This window comes from Dendropsophus ebraccatus, chromosome 6, assembly GCF_027789765.1.
Source record: "Dendropsophus ebraccatus isolate aDenEbr1 chromosome 6, aDenEbr1.pat, whole genome shotgun sequence".
Lineage (NCBI taxonomy): Eukaryota > Metazoa > Chordata > Amphibia > Anura > Hylidae > Dendropsophus > Dendropsophus ebraccatus.
The window spans coordinates 117,286,974-117,304,417 of record NC_091459.1 but is presented as its reverse complement, the minus strand read 5'-3'; the positions used below and the strand labels follow the sequence as shown (position 1 = coordinate 117,304,417).

The following is a 17,444-nucleotide window of genomic DNA, read 5'->3' as shown; positions in this document are numbered from 1 at the left end:
ACAAAAGTGAAGGACCTTCGGGGCTGGGGCTGTTAACATAGTCCATAACATAGTATCCATAGTGTTCTTTTACTATCACCCTCAGCAAGCTACCTGAATTTTTTGATTGACATTTCTTTAATAAAGCTATATAAATGTCTAAAATAACTTCATTGAAATTTATATATATATATATATATATATATATATATATATATATATATATATAGCAATAAAGCCCTCTGCTGCCACCTATGGCTGTGTTATGAACTGCAGGGCTGCACAGTTACATTTATCACTAGTCCTGCTGCATGCTAAGATACTGAGCCTCCCCTGATGTCTATATAATAAGCCTAGCAGAGGCCATGCCGACCCTTACTGCTTGCCTCATCGAAAGCATGAAAACTACATTACATTTTACTTTATAAAACTATATTACAAAATAACATGATTTTGTTTAACAAATGGAAACAAATATGGCGGCTTTCTCCCAGACACAGCACCCCTCCTGTCCTCAGATTGGTAGTGGGGTTTTCCAGCTCAATCCTATTGAAGTGAATGGAGCCAAGTTGTAATACCGCACACAACCTGAGGACAGGGGTGGTGCAGTTTCTGGAAAAAAAAAATACCTATGTTTTTCTAACCTTGGATAACCACATTAAGGTCACTTTTGAGCTATGTTCACAATTTGGGAGGACTTTATCAGTACTTGCACGCTGGTTTGCAAGTGTAAAAAAAAAAAATATAGAAGAATTGCACAAACTCTGTCAAAGGGGAGTGGCCTTAGTATCAGAGGGGCGTGGCTTAATTGTAATAAATTTTGAAATTTAACTCGACTCCAGTCAAAAAGTCGCTTAAACCCCACAAGACAATGAAGTGCATTGCAAAAAAACAAAATATGCAAGTGTATTATAAAGTACATCTTTGATAAAGCTTATGCAATTGTGTAGAAGTTGAACAAGAATACTTTGTGAAAGAACACGAGGACGGACAACCACTGCAGGAGTGTACTGAACCTTACTGCAGGTAGCTACCTGTCATACCGATCCTGGCCTGCAGATGGCAGCAGGGCTTCCTTTTAGTCAAGCACTTTCTTACTGGTTTGCCTTCCTGCGGTTTCACTCCTGTCCGGCAGGTGGCAGTGTTTACTATGTGTATTGTCCTTTTTTTTTTTTTTTGCCGCAGTCGCTTGATAACGTCACTTCCGGTGTGTGAGCCGGACCGGAAGCGGACGTTGGTGGAGCTCACGGTGAGTGCGGGGTGAGCGTCATGGTAACGGCGGGTGAAAAACCACAACTCCCAGTAGGTCCACACTGCAAAAGCAGCTTTGTGCTGCCGGTGTCTCCTCCCACAGGGTATCACCTTATGTATCTAAGCTCCTTCACAAAGCCTATCAGTGCTGAGCCTCCATGACTGCAGTGCGGGCTGGCAGATAGAAAAGACCTTGTGTTATATATATATATATATATATATATATATATATATATATATATATATATATATGAGACTTGCTTTCCTCCTATGTATATATGACGCCATCTGCTAGATCTCTGCCTCCTGTCAGTGAATAGGAACATGCCTGTTACAATGTATACATATATGTGATGGCAGCTCTCATCTGTGTCCCATCTTCGCTGATACATTGTAACAGACACAGCACCTGGCAGCTCTGGATAGGTTGTTATCATTATACAATAATTAACCCCTTCTTGCTCATATTATGGTCTTAGGGGGGGTGCAGGCTTCTACAGCTATTGCAAAACTACAACTCCCAGCATGCCTGGATAGCTGAAGCCTCAGGGGTCACATGATCAGCACACTGGCTTTAGCACCACCCTATATATCTATGTTCCTCCGGCTTATGTAAAACTACAAGTCCAAGCATGTCCTGACCGACAAAGCCTCGGGGGTCACATGGTCAGCACAAACCTCGGCCGTTATCGCAGCGTAGTGTGCAAAACCACAACTCCTGTCATGCTGAGAATTATAGACTGTAATTATTATGGCCATAAAAAATCTTCTTGCAGTTGACAGGTAGCATTAACCATTAATGAACCGCTGACTTGTTTTCTACAGGTGTCAGTATTTCTCCCCTGGTTGGCGGTGAGAGGAGCGCAGACCTCAGGGGGGCGCTATGGTCTTCTACTTCATCAGCAATGGTAAGTCATTGATTGCTCATCACGTGTGGACAGATCCCTGTTAGGGCCCTATTATCGTGTGAAAAATCGTTACATCGTTCAAATTTAAGCAATAATCGTTCTGTGTAATTGCAGGCTACGATCGAAAAATCGTTTGTATGTCGCTGATCGTTGATTTAGATCTGACCCTAAAATTAACGTTAATCGTTCGATGTAATTCCACATTCGTTCGCTCAAGTTCCGCATTTGTTCACTTATCGTTCAGTGTAATTGCACATTGTCCATTGTTTTTCTGGGATCAGAAGGAATAAACGATCGTAGTAACGATAGCAATAACGATCGCATCTAACGACTATCGCTCTGTGTAATATGGTGAATGATTTCAGGTTAACGATAAACAATCTCATTGGCGATCGTTTATCGTTAGTTGTTAATTGTTAAAAATCGCTGCATGTAATAAGACCCTTGGGGTCCATTTACACAGAAAGATTATCTGCCAATGACTTTAAGCCAAAGCCAGGAATGGATTTGAAAAGAGGAGAAATCTCAGGCTTTCCTTTATGACCTGATCTCTGTTTATAGTCTGTTCCTGGCTTTGGCTTCAAATCTTTGGCAGATAATCTGTCAGATAATCTTTCTGTGTAAAAGGACCCTTACTATAGATTATAGGATAGTGACCAGAGGCAGCTCTGCTTGTATATAACATGGACATAAGTATGTGCCCCCTTATACCTGCTATATTCTGCACACTGTATAGTCGCCGTCTTTCCTGCCTATAAGAGTTGTTATTGAGAAGTGGGGTCTTCCCTGTAGTGAAGACCCCCTCCTGTTCCAGGGTACAGAGACCCTGGGTCGTCAGGAGAACAGCTTGTCTGCACAGAGGTCTCAGCTCTATTTAGTCCCCATAAATGAGTTTGGGTATCAGGGGTTCACATACTTTCTACCAAGAATTCTCCCCATTCACTATCTGGTTCATTGTAAGGTTCTATATGTCCCTTCTTCTTCATGTATGAGGGGCATCAAGCGGTCTGGAAATTCTGTAAATCGAATAAATAATCCCCTGCTGGGTTCTCCATTATATTAGTCCAGTACTGGGAACTCTTTGGGGATCCACAGCCCACCCGTCAGGAACCCCTCCATAAGCCGTAATAGTGAGGGTCCCAGGATGCCAGATTATAGAAATATTATATGCTTGTAAGTTTACATTGTTAAAGGTTCAATACACTGCACCTACAATATACACATACTACTGTGCAGTGGGTGACAGCTATTGTTTCCTGTTATCAGCTATTTGGGACAGGTAAGTGAGAGTTTTGTGGACTTCTATAAGGAAGAGCTCACCTTCCACCACCACACAGCATGTCTCCACTGCTCGGATCCGTCTTTTATTATTGCTTTGCTTCTTTTGCAGTTGTTTCCCCGGCCTATACGATATACATGGGAAAGGACAAGTATGAAAGTAGGTGATACTGCTGCCCCTACAACACGCACCCACTCATCTGTTCTGTCACACACACTGGCCGCATAGTAACCAGAAATGCTCTAATAGAGGATACAGTGTCCTGACGTGTGATTGACATTTGTTTTTCTTTCAGATGAGGATCTTATAAAATATGGCTGGCCAGAGGATGTTTGGTATGTTCCAATTATATTTATTAGATCATAGGAGCAGTATTGTAGTAGTTATATTCTTGTATATAGGAGCAGCCTTATAGTAGTTATATTCTTGTATATAGGAGCAGTATTATAGTAGTTATATTCTTGTATATAGGAGCAGCCTTATAGTAGTTATATTCTTGTACATAGGAGCAGTATTATAGTAGTTATGGTTCAGGGAAGAAAAAGAGTGCTGCACCTCACACCTATGGCTGATACTAGTGCCTCTCGGCTGCATAAAAAACATCAGAATTCTGTATGTGAATTGATCAAGCCACACTGCCCCATGTACCGCGTGCAGGTATCTGATACACATGGGTCCCTACACTAAGTCCACACTGTGCCAGTCAGCGACCACCACCCCCGCAGGCGTGCACAGTCAGGGAAGGGAGGCCATGGAATGGCCCTGCAACCCCCATGCCACAGGACCAGACCCAAAAATGCCACACCAAAACCCAGCCAGCACCACCGGCGGAGGAAGCTGCCCCCAAACAGTACAAGTCTGGATAAGGTATTGCACTCACCATAGCTATCAAAGATAGAATGGGACAGACAGGAGGGATTAAAACCATGAGCACTCAGGTGTCTCCTGCTAATTGCGGTCATGTGGGTCTCACCAGGAGGAGTTCAAAACACGGAGAAAAGAGAGAAACAAAATACGGTTCAGGGAAGAAAAAGAGTGCTGCACCTCACACCTATGGCTGATACTAGTACCTCTCGGCTGCATAAAAAACATCAGAATTCTGTATGTGAATTTATTATATTTATAATATATTTATAATATTATGAATATATTTATTATAGTAGTTATATTCTTTTATGTAGGAGCAGTATTATAGTAGTTATATTCTTGTATATAGGAACAGTATTATAGTAGTTATATTCTTTTATGTAGGAGCAGTATTATAGTAGTTATATTCTTGTATATAGGAGCAGTATTATAGTAGTTTTATTCTTGTATATAGGAGCAGTATTATAGTAGTTATATTCTTGTATATAGGGGCAGTATTATAGTGGTTATATTCTTGTATATAGGGGGCAGTATTATAGTTGTTATATTCTTATATATAGGGGACAGTATTATAGGAGTTATATTCTTGTATATTCTGGCCGGGTATTGGTGTGGTGTTTTTGGGTCTGGTCCTGTGGCATGGGGGTCGCAGGGCCGTCCCATGGCCCCCGTTCCCTGGCTGTGCACGCCTGCGGGGTTGGTGGCCACTGACTGGCACGGTGTGGACTTAGTGTAGGGACCCATGTGTATCAGATACCGGCACGAGGTACATGGGGCAGTATGGCTTGATCAATTCATACACAAAATTCTGATGTGTTTTTTATTTAGCCAAGCGGCACTAGTATCAGCCATAGGTGTGAGGTGCAGCACTCTGTTTCTTCCCTGAACCGCATTTTGTTTCTCTCTTTTCTCCGTGTATTGCACTCCTCCTGGTGAGACCCACATGACCGCAATTAGCAGGAGACACCTGAGTGCACATGGTTTTAATCCCTCCTGTTTTTTCCCATTCTGTTTGCTGCAGCTATGGTGAGCGCAATACCTTATCTAGACTTGTGCTGCTTGGGGGCGACCTTCTCCGCCGGCGGTGCTGGCCGGGTATTGGTGTGGTGCTTTTGGGTCTGGTCCTGTGGCATGGGGGTCGCAGGGCCGTCCCATGGCCCCCGTTCCCTGGCTGTGCACGCCTGCGGGGTTGGTGGCCACTGACTGGCACGGTGTGGACTTAGTGTAGGGACCCATGTGTATCAGATACCGGCACGAGGTACATGGGGCAGTATGGCTTGATCAATTCATACACAAAATTCTGATGTGTTTTTTATTTAGCCAAGCGGCACTAGTATCAGCCATAGGTGTGAGGTGCAGCACTCTGTTTCTTCCCTGAACCGCATTATAGTAGTTATATTCCTTTATATAGTATTATACAGTATTATAGTAGTTATATTCTTGTACATTAAGGCTGGTTTCACACTACGTATATTTCAGTCAGTATTGTGGTCCTCATATTGCAACCAAAACCAGGAGTGGATTAAAAACACAGAAAGGATCTGTTCACACAATGTTGTAATTGAGTGGATGGCCGCCATACAACAGTAAATAACGGCCATTATTTCAATATAACAGCCGTTGTTTTAAAATAACAGCAAATATTTGCCATTAAATGGCGGCGATCCACTCAATTTCAACATTATGTGAACAGATCCTTTCTGTGTTTTCAATCCACTCCTGGTTTTGGTTGCAATATGAGGACCACAATACTGACTGAAATATACGAAGTGTGAACCCAGCCTAAAGCAGTATTATAGTAGCTATATTCTTGTATATAGGGAGCAGTATTATAGTAGTTATATTCTTGTATATAGGGAGCAGTATTATAGTAGTTATCAAAGTGAGTGTTCAGCCGGCACCACTCAAACAGACAGACTCAGCTATACTCAATGAATGGACTCGGTATCATACACTGATGGCTGCGTGGGGTGCTTAACCGTAGAAGCAGGTATATATGATATGTACGTAGAAACAGACGGAGCACTCACCATTGAAAGCAGTCTTTATTTTCTCATATGAGAAAATAAAGACTGCTATCAATGGTGAGTGTTCAGTCTGTTTCTACGTACATATTATAGTAGTTATATTCTTGTATATAAGTGCAGTATTATAGTAGTTATATTCTTGTACATTAAAGTAGTATTGTAGTTATATTCTTGTATATAGGAGTAGTATTATAGTAGTTATATTCTTGTATATAGGAGCAGTATTATAGTAGTTATATTCTTATATATAGGGGTAGTATGATAGTAGTTATATTCTTGTATATAGGGGCAGTATTATAGTGGTTATATTCTTGTATATAGGGGGCAGTATTATAGTTGTTATATTCTTGTATATAGGGGACAGTATTATAGGAGTTATATTCTTGTATATAGGAGCAGTATTATAGTAGTTATATTCTTGTATATAGGGGGCAGTATTATAGTAGTTATATTCTTGTATATAGGGGGCAGTATTATAGTAGTTATATTCTTGTATATAGGGGGCAGTATTATAGTAGTTATATTCTTGTATATAGGGGGCAGTATTATAGTAGCTATATTCTTGTATATAGGTGCAGTGTTATAGTAGTCGTATTCTTGTACGTAGGAGCAGTATTATAGTAGTTATATTCTTGTATATAGGAGCAGTATTATAGTAGTGATGTTCTTGTATATAAAGGGAAGTATTATAGTAGTTATATTCTTGTATATAGGAGCAGTATTATATTAGTTATATTCTTGTATATAGGGGGCAGTATTATAGTAGCTATATTCTTGTATATAGGTGCAGTGTTATAGTAGTCGTATTCTTGTACGTAGGAGCACAGTATTGCTACCTTTCAGCAGGATTAGATTCCTGTGGTCTCTTATTCTCCGTGAGTACATAACCTTGTTTCTTTTCTTTGCAGGTTCCATGTGGATAAACTCTCCTCAGCTCACGTTTACCTCCGGCTACAGAAGGTAAATAGAACTCCATTAGAGGACAGGTGAAGCATGGAGAGTACACACAGGAACTCAGGGTCATGATTTTTATTTCATTTTTTTTTTTCCTGTGCACACATGAATTTATATAACTATTGGATAGCTTTTATGTTATAAGACGCATGAATCCTTTCATATCTATCTGTGCATCTATAATGTGGCAAAATTCTTTTTTTTTTTTTAATGCAAAGGGTCAGAGGTGTTTTCAAGCTCCTTAAGTGCTGAGGTCTGTAACACCACCTTGCTTGCCCTCACATCCCTCTTCCTGCTTGATTGACAGATTTTAGCGCTGCACCCTTTCAAATGTTCCTTTGCTGTGCATACAGATTTTGTGTAAATGTGAAATTTGGAGGAAGAGCTTTGCCTCCAGCTGACTGACACAGGACATTAGTGACAAGCTTCAGTTCTTCATTAGATCAATGCTAATACTATACTAATAAGTGTCATAGTGGAACAAAAAAGTGTAATGGATTACATGAGTGCTGCTCTGCATGCAGAATCAGGGGAAATCCTCAGAGAGGTAGCACATCTCATGATTCTATACACTCCTCTACTGTCTACAGTACTGTATTGCACTAGTTCGACATCTTGGCCATTGCATTATATGATCATAACTCCATGTTTGTTGCAGGGTCAGACGATCGATGATATCCCAAAAGATGTCCTGACCGACTGCGCACAGCTAGTGAAAGCTAACAGTATCCAAGGTACGTGCTTGTGTTTCAGAGGGGTAATCCCACATCTAATGACTCTCACTAGTGTGTAATGTGAGGTGTCAGCCATGTACATCACTGCAGGAGTGTTAAAAGGGTTTTCTGATTTCACAAACTGTGTGCGGATCCTCAGGATCAATGTCTGATCAGCAGGAGTGTTGTGTGTCGCCATTCTGCATTGGTGTCCATGCCTGGTTACTGCAGCTCTGCTAATGCTGCAATGATCCACAGATCAAGGAATTGCACAACTCTTTTTATTGCCTGGACCCCTTAGGCTGTGGCCTATTGTGGTCTTCAGAGCCTTGTCCATATGATAACACTGAGGTGGTTGGTTTATGACAGGAAGTATTGTCAAACAGACACTGAACTTCAGCCATGAATAAAAGATTAATTTTTTTCTGTTCTATGTCAACATATCAGATTTGATATGATGATGATGATGATGCACTTTAAAAGCCAAATCCTCTTTTCTTTCTTCTTCATTAGGCTGCAAAATGAACAATATCAATGTGGTTTACACACCGTGGAGTAACTTACGCAAAACTGGAGACATGGACGTGGGGCAAATTGGATTTCATCGGCAGAAAGATGTAAGCTGTCTGAATGGAATAGAAGTTTGTGCCAACTTCAGCAGGAAATAAGACATATTGTGCTGCTCTATTGTTACATGCTGGATCTGTAGTTGCTGGGATCCCAAGGGGTTTATACATCCTGTAGAAACGTATGGCCTGTCTTTCAGGTAGCCATCAATAGTAAATCAGTGGGGGTCTTTATCTTAAGGCCCTTTCACACGGGAAGATTATCGGCCGGGAGAGTTGCCAGAAGCACTCCTTCGGTTGATGATCAGCCTGTGTAAAAGTGCCAGTGATCAGTGAAGAAGCAGGAAAACAATCAATCCCAACTGATCGCATCTTTTGTACTATGGTAAAATACATTGCTATGGGCCGCACATTTCTCTCTGTGAACAGGGGATGTGCGGCCGATAGCAATACATTTATCTGATGATTCATTTCACTTTCCAAAGGCAATGCAAATCTCGCTGAACAGCACTTGTTTGCGACCGCAGACAGCCAAAGATCTAAAAGGACCTTTAGCTCCCCATGGCACTTATGCAGCAACTTCAGTGTTTACCTGTGCTTGTTCCCGTGTGACTATACGATCAGTAGCCAAAGTGCCCTGTTGCCTTCAACAGGACAAAGCTGCAGTTCCTTACATTGTTGCACTTTTAGAGGTCATGGGAAACACCTAAAAACATTGAACAGGATACAGCCCTTGTGGCCATCGGTTTCTACTGGGTGCATAACCTCTTTAATTTACAATGTCCTGGGACCTCATAGTGAATCATGATTGGTTGTGAGGATATAAGGATTGCAACACGGGAGAAGTGTGATCTGCCAGCTATTTCTGAGCAGCAGAATACTAGGGGGTTAAAAGGTTGTTTAAGTTCTATGTCACCTTACCTATTTCTTAGTTGACCATTTTGCAAGGGGGTCACAAATACTAATCGGACAGGAGGCCTATAATTGCCTATTGAGCCTCTTAATACTTCCCAGTCCCCCTTTTTTTAGGGTAGTGACTAAATCCCATACCGCAAAGGGACCTCAAAGCTCCCAGGCAAGCCCCGCCCCGGCCGGATTTCATTGGCTGCTCCACTCCGAGCTTCCTATCAGTTAAAATCAGACCCTGCCGGACCCCCGACCATAATCCAAGCGTTTAGTATTAGGGTTAGGGTTGGTGGTCGGATTAGGGTTACTAAAATCATCTAACTATCCCCTCCCCACACAACAACCCTAACCCTCAGGGTTGGTGCTAATCAGGAGGGTTAGGGTTGGGGCTGTGGGGAGCCCCCAACCCTAACCCTAATACTAAACACTTGGATTAGGGTCGGGGGTCCGGCAGGGTCTGATTTTAACTGATAGGAAGCCCGGAGTGGAGTAGCCAATGAAATCTGGCTGGGGCGGGGCTTGCCTGGGAGCTGTGTGCGCGCACCCAGTGAGGTCCCTTTGCGGTATGGGATTTAGACACTACCCTTTTTTTAGCCATAACATTTGATCTTTTACACCATTCGTTGATGTAAGATCTCCTGGATCACCAGCAGTGCTTTAGTGTGTGGCCGCCTTATCTTGTATTGCTTCCTTCTGACACCTCAGATAATTGTAACTTTTAATCAACAAATACAAATCGTACCAACTATCTCACCAAAAAAATCCTAAAATGTATAGTGTAACTTGTCCAGCAGATGGCGTAGAAGAGGCACAGAGTGACTGTAAATGTGCCTGTGTCAGTCGTGTAATATATAAAGCATTCGGCTTTGCTCTTTACATTTGTGATCTTTACATTGAGATGTTATAAGCCCATCGCATGACTGATGCAGTGTCTGTAGGGCTGCATTGTTTCCCATAGTACATTGCACTGCTACACATTGACAGAGGTAGGTACTTTCTACACTAGTCCTTCCTACATACTACTAGTCTGACTATGAAGCTCAGGCATAGTTGAGGTCATGGAGCCTTCTTCCTATTAGTGGGATGTAGCAGCGAAGTGTCTTTGCATTTTGTGATGCTGAACACATCTTCCCATTTACATACACTGGTTTGTGATAGACGTGAAAAATGATCTAAAAATATGGGTTGTAGTATCAACCTACACCACCAGATAACACTCTATCATTTGAAACTACCCACACAAAAATTGGATACAATAAACAGAAAAAATGGGCTTAGTTCATGAAAATACAAATAATTTTTATTATATATAATAGGTACCAATACATAAAAAAGCTTTTTCCAATACTAAATGAAGTTAAAAAGTATGACCACAATAAAATTAAGTATAAAACAGGTGTCTGTAATGAAATATATTAACCACAACGGTTTTTCTATATGGGAATATGTACATATATAAGGTGCTTTAAGTCTCGCAATGCTCTAATACTGCCTCAGTTCCAATAAACACATAGGCTGCAAAGACCAAATGGCCATTATAACATTTTAGAACATATTGCACCTACCCATAATGTCAGACCCCGCACGAGCCGTTCCTACGTACGTTTCGCTGTTGCACGCTTCCTCGGGGAACATCTTCCCATGATGTCTGAGGGGGATTACAGCATGTACCCAGCTCATCATACCTTAAGGATCTGTTATATCTATTCCAGGTAAAAAGTATAAATGTCGACAAGAAAGTCAATGAAATCCTCAATCGACTGGAAAAAACGAAGGACGAACGTTACCCCGACCTGGCGGCAGAGAAGGAATCTCGAGACCGGGAGGAGAGGAATGAAAAGAAGACTCAAATCCAGGAGATAAAGAAGAAAGAGAAGGAAGAGATGAGGAAGAAGAAAGAGATGGAGGAACTCAGGTCAGTATTACTAACCCAGTGTAAGAATAGTCCGCAGAATTTATCATCGGGGGTAAATTAGTCACATGATGATTTGTTATAGTACTGTATGTCAGGTCCATGGGGTCCTTATCCATAATACTGAGAGTGTACTGTAATGGATAGTACTGAATAGGGGAGCAGCCCGTATTATTCTATACAGCAAGTAGGAGACGTATCCAGATGTAAATGTGTCTGACATCTGATACACGGACGCTCCTATGGGTACGTGGGAGTCATGATAGATTGTTCTCTGCACCTTCTAGACTTTCTTGGCGTCTGAGCTGGACCTTTTGGTTCTCAGGTGGTTATATTGTGAGAACATGTTGTGTGATGCTACGAATATTGAGAGATGTGTGAAGGCTGTGGCCTGAATTCTGGACGAGGTTACAGTCATTAGAGGGAGAATGCAATTAAAGGAGCCCTTCAGCCTTATACTAAACTTCACAGGATGTTCCCTTTATATTAGACGTTTGGCCCTTTATAAACAGAGGTTGCTGATGGGATCCCAAGTGATCAGCTGTAATCTGTGGGAGATCCTGGTTATATGTGTTTCTTTTCCTTGCAGCGCCATCGCAGTAATTAATAGATTATCTGTAATTCATTAGCGATGCAGATCCTTGATAGAGGCAGATGCTCTTAGCTACACAAGTACATTGTAACAAACCGCTGATGTGTGAGCGGAACTAAGTCAGGATCTGTTTAGGCCCCATGCAGACGCCTGCCTGCCTTACCGTTTTTATGGTCAGGAATAGTGATGAGTGAAAAGTATTCGATTGAATAGCTATTCGAGCTATCTGTTTTCGTTCGAGTATTTGAACGAAAGCGCAGTAAAAATTTGGTTCGCCCTACCACCCCCCTGGTGCTTTTTTCCAGCCAATAAAACTTGCAGGGGGGAGGGACAGGCACTAGTAATAGGCAGGACTTAAAAAAAAAAAATCTATAACTGTGATTGACTGGCTAAACTACGTCACCTCCTGAGTATACGAATAGGGGATTTGAGATTCGTGTCACTTGCTGGTTGGAGCTAGAGAGGGACAGACTGTTCACCAGGGAGAGAAAGCTTTTAGGTGAAGTTAGGTAGGAAGGGAACCCCAAAAGCCCTTGTTAGGGCTAAAAGTATAGAAAGCAGAGATTTAGAAGGTGTTTTGAGACAGTGTGTTCAGGCTCCTATTAGACAAAGCGATTTTTAACATTTACCGATAAACAATTGCAAACAAGATTGTTTATCGTTCACCATTTTACACAGAACTATAGTCGTTAGTTCCGATCGTTATTGCGAACGTTACTACGATCGTTTCATCCATGTGATCCCAGCAAAACAATGAACAATGTGCAATTACACTGAACGAGTAGTGAACAAATGTGGAATTACAGCGAACGATGAGCGAATAATAGTTGGCAAATGATAATCGTCCCATGTAATACGGCCCTTGGGGAGGAAGGGACCCCCAACAGTTAGATGATCCAGGCATGCTTCCCTTGGTGACCCAGATGCATTCCAGAGGTTTTGGCATCATTTCTTGAGGTGCCATTGTGGATTCCAAGTGGTCGAATTCTGATTTCAAAGTCCTGAGTATTTTTCTCCCAAAGACTATAATGGGATTCGAATATACGAATTTCGGGGGCTATTCGAATGGAATATCGAATTTTCAAATATTTCACTATTCGATCATCTCCAGTCAGGAAGTGTTTCAGGAGGCTTCAGTAAACCATCAAAAAACTGAAGAGACAAAAAAACATATTTACATAAGCTGCTCTCCTCTGGATTCTCCCTCTCCTTTCCTGCACTACGAGTGCACAAGTGACATTACCTCGTACACCACAACGTTGGGAGGGAGAAAGTGGCCTCTTGTAGCTGGAGGCATAATGCTGTCTCTAGCCAGAAGAGTGACTGACAGGGCGGAGAGCAAATGTCTCATCACCCTGTGAAACAGAGCGCTGAATTTAACTGTATGCGCTCCTAATTAAGTTAAAGGGCCAGGCGCAGCACCCAGTGGTACTTGCCCGGTTGCCGACGCTGGCTAGCAGTGCTTCTGGAGCTGTCCAGAGTTCCAGATGCTCCTATAGAATTCTATGTGGTATCCATGTCAGAATTGTAGGCAAAAATAGAACCGCATCTGTAATTTCCTGACCTATTTTTCTTATCGTGTTATATATATCTGCTGTATTCATCTTCTTCTTCTTTTCTCCAGGAATTACACCTCCTTGATGAAATCAGAAAATATGTCTTCTAATCAGGTCAGAAAACCTTTATAATAGACACTTTATTCACCTTTGTGTCAAGATCGATGCTTGCTGTCAAGGAGCAGAAACTCTCTTTGACAGAGGCTGAGAACCCATCTTCTTTAATTCCTGTATGCCCTGCGGCTCAGTTTGTTACAATGTATCAGTGTAATGTTTTGGTGTTTGGAACAAGAGTAAGATACACTGTAACAAAGCCTATCCTCTGAACAGGACTAGGTCAGCTCCAGAGTGTATACAGGGAGTGTTTGTAGTTACTGACAGCTAAGGTCACAGTGCCTTAAAGGCGTTGGCCACTTTATAGTAAAATTGTTCAGTGTACAGTAGAATTAAGTGTACTCACTGTATATACTGACAGCAGTTCCCTGTGTACCTCATAGAGCTAAGATCAGGCTCCCCTCCTCCAGGCTGGGCTGCCCTGCTCTGTGGTGATTCTGTCCATAAGATGGCCGACATGGAGGAGCATGGTGGAGGGAAGCCTGATGTTGGCACTATGAGGTACACAGGGAGCTGTTCTTATTAAGTGCAGGGAGCACACTTACTGTTACTGTACACTGAACTGTTTTACTATAAAAAAAAAACCCTTACGGGTACCTGTTATAATTAATAGAAGATCTTTAAGGGGGGGGGGGTGTTTCTACTAATATAGTTATACTTTTAGGACTCGTCGAGTTCGATATTTTTGCAAATACCTTCATTTAGCAAACTTGTCTCCTTTTCCTGATAGGCTGCTCTTGCCCTCCTATTGTTGACAGCTTGTTGTCCAGGTAACCAACTACCATTCTACTCTAAAAGCAGGGGTCTGGCTTGTGCATATAGACACAGTGGGGGGAGATTTATCAAACATGGTGTAAAGTGAAACTGGCTCAGTTGCCCCTAGCAACCAATCAGATTCCACCTTTCATTTTCCAAAGAGTCTGTGAGGAATGAAAGGTGTAATCTGATTGGTTGCTAGGGGCAACTGGGCCAGTTTCACTTTACACCATGTTTGGTAAATCTCCCTCTTTATGCATATTTATATATTATATAGTATATATACACTATATATTTCTATATGTCTACTTTATACCTATATATCAGTCAGACCACTGCTTTAGAGCCGAGTGGTGGTTGGTAATCTAGACCATGAGCTGTCAGCAGTGGAAGGGAAAGAGCCGCGTATTAGAAGAATCAGGTAAGTTTGCTGAATTAGTGTATTTGCATAAATATTCAACTTGACGAGTCTTACAGAATAACTGTAATTTAGTTGGGAATACCCATTAAAGGGGGGTGTTCCCGTATCGTAAAGTGGCAGCAAATCGCTGGTATATTCTGGGCTGATTCAGATATATTGCTTATATGGGAACAATTTGCTGTCTCCACCACATCATTCATTTGGTATCATTGGCTCTGTAGCACAACCCTTCACAAGCATGGTTCTTTTTTGGCCACGCCCAGTGTGTCATGCCCCGCCCATGTATTGTCTCACAGTACACAGCTTTGAAGCCGTGCAGTTATTATGCAATTCTGACAGCAAATAATTTCTCTACAGGATGGCAACGACTCTGACGACTTCATGTAAAACACGCTGCACCAATCGTCACAGAATACGGACTCTTACCTTGGTCCGTGGACTGTTTACTTCATGCCAAAATATAGAATCTCTCCATTCAGTTCCTGCTTTTCCGCTGCAGCCTGACTCATCTGCCATTCATCCCTTTGGGGTGGGAGGGGCTTGGGTCGGCTGCTGCTGTCTTCATGTATCATGGAGAATTTAGTGGTGGAGGGTTTGCTCTAAACATATGAGGAGCTGGCTACATCTATCCGTTTCCCGGATTGCAGACCACCCCCTGCCCATAGTGACGCTCCACACAAGAAGCCTGCGAAGACTGTATGCATCCTGCTGTGGCTTAATAAGTCACCTGCCACTGCACACGATGAACTCGGCCACCCATTGGCAGCTGCTGGAAGGAAGATTTTAGCATTTTTAATTCAACAACTGTCAGACATGTCAGAAAACGAAATCTTATATTTTTTTTTTTTTAGATGTCTCTTCTGATGTGTACACAATCGGGTTCTGTTTGGTCTCAATGTCACTGACCACATGGATCGGCCTGTTCTTGCTGCATGTCTCCATCGGGGTGCATCGAATGAGCAAGTTGGCAAATAAAATAATAGTTATAGGACGGGGCGCCTCTGTGTTTTAATGTTGTGTAACCTAATAATAACAGAAGGCATGATGATGGAATAGCAAAGTACTGGTGTCCAGTGGGGGGTTATAGTCCCTGGTGTCCTGTGGGAGATGGTATGTGTTACGTTTTCTGGTGTTTATTGTGTTGAGGGTCAGTCTTTTTATGTTTAGATAGTGTTGCAGTAGGTTATGTAGAGTTGTATCCGGTACATAGATGATTAAATTCCCCGCTATTTAGTTTTGTTTAGTTTATATTTACAGGTGCCTGATGCAGAGGTGTTACATTCGTGTTGTCTATTCAGCTGACGGCTAGAGTTCTTTAATGCACCATATTGTTACCATCCATTGCAGCTGCACCTTGGGCATTCACATGTTCTATGCACAGTACTGTACATATATACGGACAATGTGCTGTGGAACTGAATGCTATGAATCATGATGCCGGGAGTTCCGAATGAGTTTAACTTTTTTTGCTACTATAATGACACAGCCGTACAGGTGTGTCTGTACTGTAGCGTGAAGATTTAAACTCATTTGGATAATAAATCATGATGCCAGGAGTTCCTTGATTCCGTTCCATAGCACATCGTCTGTATACACAGGCTGTATTCACGGAACGTGTGAATACCACCTGATGGCAGGACCCCCAATATTATGGAGCTCCCTAAAGTAAAGATGCCTGTCCCTATGACAGATCTTCCATGGTGTTACTGCATATTAATGAAGACTGAAGCTTTGTACTGATGCCAATACCATATTTCTTCTGCCCCACTTTTCTCCGGTTCCCATTACATTTGCTGGTGCTCAAGTTACATGGACCTTCTGTAAATCCTTCATAGTCCTCGTAGCTTCAGGACCTTTGTGTTGTGTTTTTCATCTATTTATCGGTGTTCCCACTAATGAAGTAACATGAAAGCGACCCAATGATGACACAGGGAACGAGAACCTGAGATTTGATGTTTTTTCCTTTTCTGTGACCTGACCTCTATTATTAGATAAAGGCAGCGCCCCCAGCAGGGAGCCTTGGGTCATCACGGACTCTTAATGAGGTATTCTGGTATTTTGGAGAGAGCTTCACATCCCTTTCCAAACTGTATATATATGTATCACTTTCATGGACTATTAGTTTTCATTACATGACACAAGATTTAGCTCTTGACCCCAGGGCTTTCTCTTATGAAGTGCCAAGACGTTAGCTGTACCCCTCCCAGGTCGCCCCCTCTGCTCTGATCCAGATCGGGCCTGGAGGGCTTTCATTAACATTCAGGGCTTGGCCTGTATTTGGTTGCTTTGTCACGTGCGGTCCATTTTCACTCACCCAGCCCTTATACACATCGTGTCTCACTAAAGTGCTATTTCCGTCTCTTTGAGTCCCAAGGCATGGGGGAAAATGAAGAACAGATGAGGGGAGTGTGAACCAGCGATGAAGCCAGGGCTGCGGCTTGTATCCAGCACGCGGTTGTATATGCGCATACATTAAACACAGTGTGGTTTGAGTTATCTTCAGCAGTCTCTTTATTACAGGATCTCTATAAATGTTCACAGGTCTCCTTAACAAGAATATTATAAAAGACTGGGAGGAGGGCGATGCATCTGCAGGATGTGTGTGAGAGGGGGCAGGAGGAGACCGATATCTGTATACAAAAG

General features: G+C 42.2%; 1 protein-coding gene across 3 annotated transcripts; it reads left to right on the top strand.

The window, feature by feature from the left end:
* The first annotated feature begins 1,151 nt into the window (after positions 1 to 1,151).
* Positions 1,152 to 15,792, top strand: CCDC25 (coiled-coil domain containing 25). 3 transcript variants are annotated; one of them, XM_069975736.1, is made up of 10 exons: positions 1,152 to 1,228; positions 2,056 to 2,138; positions 3,529 to 3,576; positions 3,713 to 3,752; positions 7,220 to 7,271; positions 7,924 to 7,999; positions 8,492 to 8,595; positions 11,163 to 11,365; positions 13,579 to 13,624; positions 15,159 to 15,792. In XM_069975736.1, exons 2-10 carry the CDS (start codon positions 2,114 to 2,116, stop codon positions 15,186 to 15,188), a joined length of 624 nt encoding a protein of 207 aa, XP_069831837.1. In that variant the 5' UTR covers positions 1,152 to 1,228; positions 2,056 to 2,113; the 3' UTR covers positions 15,189 to 15,792. The 3 variants fall into 3 exon arrangements, with proteins under 3 accessions (XP_069831837.1, XP_069831838.1, XP_069831839.1); XM_069975737.1 differs by having other exon boundaries at positions 1,219 to 1,281; XM_069975738.1 differs by lacking the exon at positions 1,152 to 1,228 and adding an exon at positions 1,257 to 1,334.
* The last annotated feature ends 1,652 nt before the right edge of the window (positions 15,793 to 17,444 follow it).

Excerpts from the sequence above, each read along its gene's own strand:
- CCDC25 (XM_069975736.1), top strand. The coding sequence starts at position 2,114 with ATGGTCTTCTACTTCATCAGCAATG. Across the intron at positions 8,596-11,162 it reads GATTTCATCGGCAGAAAGAT|GTAAAAAGTATAAATGTCGA; the intron begins GTAAGCTGTCTG and ends TATCTATTCCAG. Across the intron at positions 11,366-13,578 it reads AAAGAGATGGAGGAACTCAG|GAATTACACCTCCTTGATGA; the intron begins GTCAGTATTACT and ends TCTTTTCTCCAG.